At 38.0% G+C, this 7,882-nt stretch overlaps 1 protein-coding gene across 1 annotated transcript in view; it reads right to left on the bottom strand.

Annotated features, from left to right (window-relative positions):
• Positions 1 to 484: 484 nt before the first annotated feature.
• CEP126 (centrosomal protein 126) overlaps positions 485 to 7,882 on the bottom strand; it is a 41,307-nt gene continuing 33,909 nt past the window's right edge. Inside the window, exons 7-11 of the mRNA XM_086474293.1 lie at positions 5,977 to 6,101; positions 5,601 to 5,688; positions 4,862 to 5,071; positions 2,386 to 2,450; positions 485 to 592 (exon numbers count right to left, since the gene is read on the bottom strand). Coding sequence (XP_086330419.1) covers positions 485 to 592; positions 2,386 to 2,450; positions 4,862 to 5,071; positions 5,601 to 5,688; positions 5,977 to 6,101 — 596 coding nt within the window. The remainder of the gene's footprint in view (positions 593 to 2,385; positions 2,451 to 4,861; positions 5,072 to 5,600; positions 5,689 to 5,976; positions 6,102 to 7,882) is intronic.

Here is a 7,882-nt window from a genome sequence, read left to right as displayed (position 1 = left end):
AAAGCGTGGTCAAGTATTGGAACAGGCTGTGCAGGGAAGCGGTGGAGTCACCATCCCTTGAGGTGTTCAAAAAATGTGTAGACGTGGCACTTCGGAACACAGTTTAGTGGGCATGATGGTGTTGGGTTGATGGTTGGACATGATGATCTTAGCAGTCTAGTCCAGTCTAATGATTCTATGATTCTATTCTATGAGTCTATAATCTAAGTAGCAAAATATTTGTTTTCCTTTCACTTTAATTATGGGTACATGAAATTTACAGAAACAATACAAACACTAAAACTGTGAAATATTTTCATTCTTTTAATTTTACAAAAAAGTGCATAATAAAATAAGTTAATTATTCTAAAAATGCTTACCAGTCAATCGACATTCATTCATTGAGTTACTGCTGTCATCTTTATTTTGTAGCTAATTTCATAGTGTCGAATAGTATACACATTGTATATAAAGTACAAAAAGCTGCAATATCCTGGGGCAAATGTTAGTATCTCCTGTACAACTGCAATCGATTGCTAGGTGAGGCATGCTGGTACTGCTGTGAGGCTATTGTAGGGTTCACCAAAGGGGAGGATATACATTGCTGAATACTCTATAACAAAATGAAGAATAATGAGATACACATATATGTCCACAGATATATACGCATAACATTCAAGAAACATAATTTGATGACATCATGCGACCTGTTTTCCATTACATAAACAACTGTGCACCTTCATCTGGATTTAGAGGTTGGTATTACAGGATACATCATTCTCATGAATTACTGAGTCAATATCCCTACTTTATTTGGATGCTCTGAAACTAGGAGAGCTGAAAGCAGGTTGTTCTCTCGGTGAAGTAAAAATTTAAAATCCTATCGCTTCTCATAGCAGAAGATTTGATGAAATCTCAGTCATCTATACTTTTTCTGCAGCTGGGAACTTGTATGACAGTCGTTCACTCTTATCATGAAGAATTCCAAGGCCCTGCCTGAGATCTGAATGTGTATCTACAGCTGGACACCTGTTTAAATACTTAAGTATATACTTGTAGGGAAAGAAGGGTCTTAAATGTCCATCAGAGAACTTACAGTTCCAGAGACTGAATAGCCTGAGTCATGTCTAGTGTTTATACCTTACTCATGAAACAAAAATCTTGTAGATGAAGAGTTGGTGTGAGAACGCTTTGTCAGCCAAGAAGTACGACTACTGAAAGCCAGGAAAATGCATCGATGGGGGGAACAGCTTCTTTTTCTTTTTTTTTTTAAGTAGGACAGGCTATGAAGAGAGCCTCAGAGAACATACAAGCTCAAAAATGCTTTAGTAAAACACAGTTAGATCCACTAAAGGTGGCTATGCCAGACTAATTGCTGAAAAATACAAAATTTACAAGTTGTTTAGCCATTAAGAATTAACTTCATAAGACAGGAGGCAGAAGAGAGGAAGCTGAGGTTCCAAGTCACACCTACTACTAGAGTCACAAGAAAAGAGGTAATTATGTGCTCCGTGTTCTTTTCACCATCCCACTTCAAAACCAGGCAATCATTTTGAATTTAGGAGCCTGGATACTTCCTGGGGTTTTTCAGTCTCAAACTCAGTGAGTGGCAAAAGCCTTCTGAATAATGAGCATTTGCTCTAACACTTTTGGTAACGGTTTATCCAGTAAAGTATATGAAGTATGTGGAAGTATATAAAGTATGTGAAGCGTAGTCATCTGTCTATGTTTTTTCCTCAGCACAAATATATTGTGAAGGAGGAGACCGATCACACAGAACTATAAACACTAACGCCTGCATTATAAACTGAACATTTGAAATTTAAATTTCACACTTGACACTCATCTGGCTATTCAGTTCTTTATATTCCAGGTATTACAATTACTTTGTTTCAAACTGAAAAGATCTACAATATATGAAACAAAATACAAACACTTATTGAAGAAAGGTAACACCTATCACTTATAGAAGATGGCACATCTGCAGGTCAAAGTAAGAATTCATGGTATTACCAATTATTTTATGCACTACCATGCATCATTCCCCCTTTCCTCTTTCTGTTATAAAGAAATACAAATTAATTCTGAGCTATATATAGTTCAAATGGACCCTGCTAAATTACTGTTCCTTAAAAGTTCTTGGAACTTCCTGGACTTTGCAAGTGTCTTCAGATTCCAAAAGGAAAATTAAGCCAGAGGGTGAGGCAGTCTGGTATCAAGCCTGCTTACAGCACTACAACGTTCACATGTGTATTTTTTTTTTTTTACATAAATAGAAATCTGAGAATCTGGCAAGCCGGTTGAACGGATTGATGTCAATATTTTCAATTATATCTTTACTATAAAATAAATCATAAGATCAGTTTGTAGGAATTAAAGCTGAACATATTTAAATTAAATACTTACTAAAGGGGTCATTATCTGCAAAACATTTGAAGCAGATGGGTTTCTGGTAATGGCTTCTTGAACATCTAAAAATAGCATGAAAGTATATTATAAATATTATGTAAACCAAATACTGCAGTAGAAATACAGTTCACAGTCAAATATTCAACATAAAACTTCCTGAAGATGGTAGAAATGTAGTTTAATATCACTGTTCTTTTTTTTTCCCTACCAACAGCTGCTGAAGTATATGCCATATCTGTATTTTTAAAATCTGCAGCTAGATATCATTATCTGAACAAAACATTTGGTGTCAATAAAGAAATCTAAAGCTAGAGAACAGAATGGCAGCCACTCTAAGCTGGCAATAAAAATTTCAGACTTAGACTGGTTAGCGACTAACTTATTCATTAAAAAGACCACTATGAAGGTACACGGGTTTAGTCACTTAATTTGTTAACATGCAAAAACAAAGCCAAAGAAAGAGGTTCAAAAAGGTCACGGTTTAAAAAAGCAATGTACTCACATGACATGGAAGTACTTACAACACTTTACTTACAGGTACATTCTTACATGTACTCACATGTCCTGTAAGTCTACCTGTAAAATTTCCCAGCTTCTTATTACCAAATAATTAGTCAAGCTAATTAAATTTCTAAGGTACATATATACATATATTATTACATTACTTTTCACAGTTACTTCATTTGCCATCAGTTAACTCCTATGATTCTTTCATTGTTTCTTTCATTCCTTCTGTAGTTTTCTTATCGCTTTCATAGTTTTCACACTTTTCAAACCTGTTTTCTTGCTCCCAGTTCTTTTGCTGCATTTATGTTTGCCTCTATTTGTCATTTCTCTGTTGTTTTTTTTTTATACAGCAATTTCTTTTCTACTTTCTTGTATTTCTCTTTTCATATCTACTTTCCTAATGCGAGCACATCGTACTAGAACTCCTCTATGACAGAAGACAGAATTCTTCACTTCTATTTGCCTGGAAGCAATAACCATGAGGTACGATGTAAGGAAATTCTGAACTGCCATTTGACAGGAGCAGCAATTGTAAGCTACAGCTGCAGAAAGTTTCTAAGTGGTTGCAAAGTTCTTTTATTCTGCTGTTGCAGTTTACAGGAAACTGAAGCCTTTTTCCTCCAAGACAAGCAATCCACCATTTGAGGTAGAAAGGTATCAACAGTGTGCAGAAGCTTACTAAGCCCTGGTTTAGTTTGATTGGAGTCAATAAGGGGGTAGACTTGGGTAATCTAACCATGAAATGGTGCCATCGGGAAGGAAAAGTAGTGGAATAGTAAAATAAAATCAACAGACCTCAAGAAAGCAGACTCATATAAACTCAAATAATTGGCATGTAAAATTTCATATGAAAAAAGTAGAAGGAAACCATAGAATTCATGAGAGTTGGCAGTTCCATAAACAGCAAAAATGTCAAGCAGAAGTTATTCCAATGACATGGAAAGCCAAGCAGTCCAGTGAAGAAACCACATGGACTAAGTCACAAGGTCCCCATTGATTTCAAATATAGGATGAAGCACACAAACCCAGAAACTACGTCAAAATAATGAGAATTTTTATGAAAGACCTGTATGATCATGTAGGTGAAAGCAAATACTAACCATTAGATACAGCAGCAAGAGACCCAAGAAGTAAGTTTGTTCTAGGAGTATGTTGGCTATAACAGGGTAATGAATGAAACTCATCACTGGAGAGAAAAAGTTATCAAGAACAAGTACAGACTTTTCCCCAACATTCTTCAGCAAAATGGAGCCTGTGATTGGAGAGCTCACACAAAAAGCACCAGGATAAAGCAGGTAAGAAATCAGCCTGGCACAGAGAAAGACCAGGTGAGAGAACCCTTAGGAAAGTCTGATGTTTTTAAAAAGGTTGTGCAAGTGATATTCACTTAAACATTCAGATTTGGCTGCAGCAATCTCAGAACTCAGGATTTATGATCTTTAAGAACTCATGGAGAAGAGGAACATTCTGAAAGGCTAGAAGAAGAAAGAAAATGAAAAGCCATTCATTATAAAGCATTACACTTGCGAAAATATAGGATATATAATTTAAAGGGTAATTATTCACAAAAATAATTGAAAAAAAATGAAGATGGATAAGCATTGGAACAGATTCCCAAGTGAGGCTGATACATCTTTAAAGAACAATTTTGACAAACATCTGTTAGAAACAACAGCTACAGTTGGGCTGAGCCAGTTTCTGAAGGTGTCCTCCAGTCACGTTTTAGATGGTTTTTTTTTTTTGACCGAGGCAAAGTCACCATTATTTTAAATTAATTTCACTGACTTTAAGAAAGGTTTCATGATTTTGATCTACTGTTTGCTACATTTTGTAAAGAACAATAATAAAATAGAAGAAAAACATTTCAATCACAGGATTCATGTTTTCAATCCAAATTAATCCATGACAACAAAATACAAAGTTATTTAATCACTTGATGTAGCATCCTATTTATTATCAAACTTACTTTGTAGCCTTTGATTGAGATGATTGAGAGACTGGAAAATCTGCTGTTCTTCTACTGAAAGTGCACTCGTGCCTGGACGCAGAGCCCCGTGAAGCAGTAGGGGCTGGCGGGCTGGGTGCACGCTCTCCATGGCCGCCAGGATTTCATCCTCTGCAATGGAGGCACTTGCTAGTTTTTCTGCCACAAGGAACTGAACAGTGCTTTCTGAAACTGCAGAGGTTACAGGGGTAACTTCGAATGAGAAGAGCTCATGACATTTAAATATACTGCTTGCTTTCATGACTATAGGTCTGTGAAACACACAAAATTCACATTTAAAGATCAAGAAGGTGGCGAAGTCAAGAAGCAGATACGTTAGAAAATGCTGTAATTAAAATCACTAGTGCATCTTACAGCTGGCACCAGAGCAAGTTCTACCGACTTTGGAACTATGTAATGACAGCAATACCCGTCCATACCATACAGTTATGTACAACACACAGAGCTATCATACAGTTAAATACAAACAGGAATGGAATGAAACTTGAGTATATGTTGTAATGCATTTATAAAACCATCAATATCATAAAACATGATGCTGTATCTTACATTTCCATGAAAAAATTAGGTCTAGACAACAAACTATTCTTTCTTGCTTAGAATCACTGATGCCAAAACACACAAGTGATGTTACACAGTGGATATATTAGGCCACTCCCTTATGTATAACAAAAAATCGAAGTGAGATGCGTCACTATACCTCCATCAGACTTATAGATGTTATTCATATCTTGTACTGGATCAAATGCAGATTGAATAGGACTCAGCTGGACAGTGCATAATGAAGTCTATCAAAAATATTATAAGAACATTTTAAATGTAATTTAGGGTACCTAAACTACTTTCTGAACATTTCTTATTTATTTTATATTACTAAACATTTTCAGTACAAAAATATTAGTGTGTACTAATAGTGATGTATTCTAGTTGTTTTTATTCTTTTCACTAGCAGTGACAGCAAGCTAAGAACATTGATTTAAAATAGTGTGACACTGAACAAATCTTTGATAATCCTGCAATTCTTTCCATTTTGAAGATTAATAAGCTTTTTATTTTTTATAGTATTTAATATTTACCTGTGCCTGATGAGTAAGCTTCCATCTTTCAGAAGCTACACTTTGTCTTCCGTGTTCTGAAAAAGCTCTGTGTTTATTTTCATGGTTGTCAAAAACCTGCTTTTGTCTTGCAACAGGAAGAACACCTTAAATGACATGCATACAAAACCCCCCATAAATATGTAAAAACATGATAAAGATAGTGGTAACAAAACTAATGGAGTTCAATCCAGTTGGCGGCTGGTCACGAGTGGTGTCCCGCACGGCTCAGCACTGGGGCCACTCCTGTTTAACGTCTTTATCGATGATTTGGACGAAGGGATGGAGTGCACCCTTAGTAAGTTTGCAGATGACACCAAGCTGGGTGTCGATCTGCCTGAGGGTAGGGAAGCTCTACAGAGGGATCTAGACAGGCCAGATCACTGGGCCAAGGCCAATTCCATGAGTTTCGATAAGGCCAAGTGCTGGGTACTGCACTTCAGCCACAACAGCCCCCAGCAGCGCTACAGGCCTGGGGAGGAGTGGCTGGAGAGCGGCCAGGCACAGAGGGACCTGGGGGTGTTGATGGACAGCCGGCTGAACATGGAGTAGGGAGGTGATCATTCCCCTGTACTCGGCACTGGTGAGGCCGCACCTCGAGTACTGTGTCCAGTTTTGGGCCCCTCTCTACAAGAAGGACACTGAGGTGCTGGAGAGGGTACAGAGGCGGGCTACCAAGCTAGTAAAGGATTTGGAGCATGTCTCGTATGAGGAATGGCTGAGGGATCTGGAGCTGTTTAGCCTGGAGAAGAGGAGGCTGAGGGGAGACCTGATCGCTCTCTACAACTACCTGAAAGGAGGTTATAGCGAGGCTGGGGTCGGTCTCTTCTCCCTAGTAACAAGCGACAGAACAAGGGGAAATGGCCTTAAGCTGCACCAGGGGAGGTTCAGGCTGGATATTAGGAAGAATTTCTTTACTGAAAGGGTTGTCAGGCATTGGAATAGCCTGTCCAGGGAGCTGGTGGAGTCACCATCCCTGGAGGTGTTTAAGAGACGGGTAGATGTTTTACTTAGGGACATGGCTTAGTGGTGTTGGCAGAGCTAGGACAAAGGTTGGACTCGATGATCTTGAAGGTCTTTTCCAACCAAAACTGTTCTATGACTCTGTGATTTCAACAATGGTGATTAAATGTCTCTGTCCACATTTAGATGTTTACCTTGTGTATGTTTACATCTGATCTCACTAAATGTATTTTCTTCTAGTGAAAAGAGAGAAACAGGCACTTTTAAGGCATGTTTAATTTCATATTAGCATAGGACTATAAGATACAGATGTGGATTATATGTGGACATCTATAAGCAGGTAAAGTGAAGCCCCACTTTGAATCCCAGATAATAAAGACGGTCTGTGCAAAGATACAAGGTGGTCTTACCAAGTAAGACTGAACAGTGAACTATGATAAAACAAAGGTTGAATAACGTACCAAAAAATGTTTTAGAAAATAAATTGCATTAAGAGAATAATCCTAAAGTCTAATTGTCCAACACAGTAAATGTCTGTTGCCAACATGCTGTATCTTACATCTTAATGGATTCAACATTTGTTAAGATTTCAAAGCACCATGCAGAAAACATGTAATATTTCACATGGTTTACTTGATTCACAGAATCACAGTATGGTACAGGTGGGAAGGGACCTCTCAAGGTCATCTGGTCCAACCCAATTGGCTCAAGCAGGGCCACCTAAAGCCGGTTGCCCGGGACCATGTCCAGATGGCTTTTGAGTATCTCCAAGGAGGGAGACTCCACAAAATCTCTGGAAACCTGTGCCAGTGCTTGGTCACCCTCACAGTAAAAACCAGTCTTTCCTGATGTTCAGAGGGAGCCTCCTGTGTTTCAGCTTGTGCCTGTTGCCTCTGGTCCTTTCAGTGGGCACCACTGAAAAAAG

Source organism: Leptosomus discolor, chromosome 1, assembly GCF_034619465.1.
Source record: "Leptosomus discolor isolate bLepDis1 chromosome 1, bLepDis1.hap2, whole genome shotgun sequence".
In the NCBI taxonomy this organism is placed as follows: Eukaryota; Metazoa; Chordata; class Aves; order Leptosomiformes; family Leptosomidae; genus Leptosomus; species Leptosomus discolor.
The sequence above is the reverse complement of the archived record's forward strand: the minus strand, read 5'-3'. Positions and strand labels throughout refer to the sequence as shown.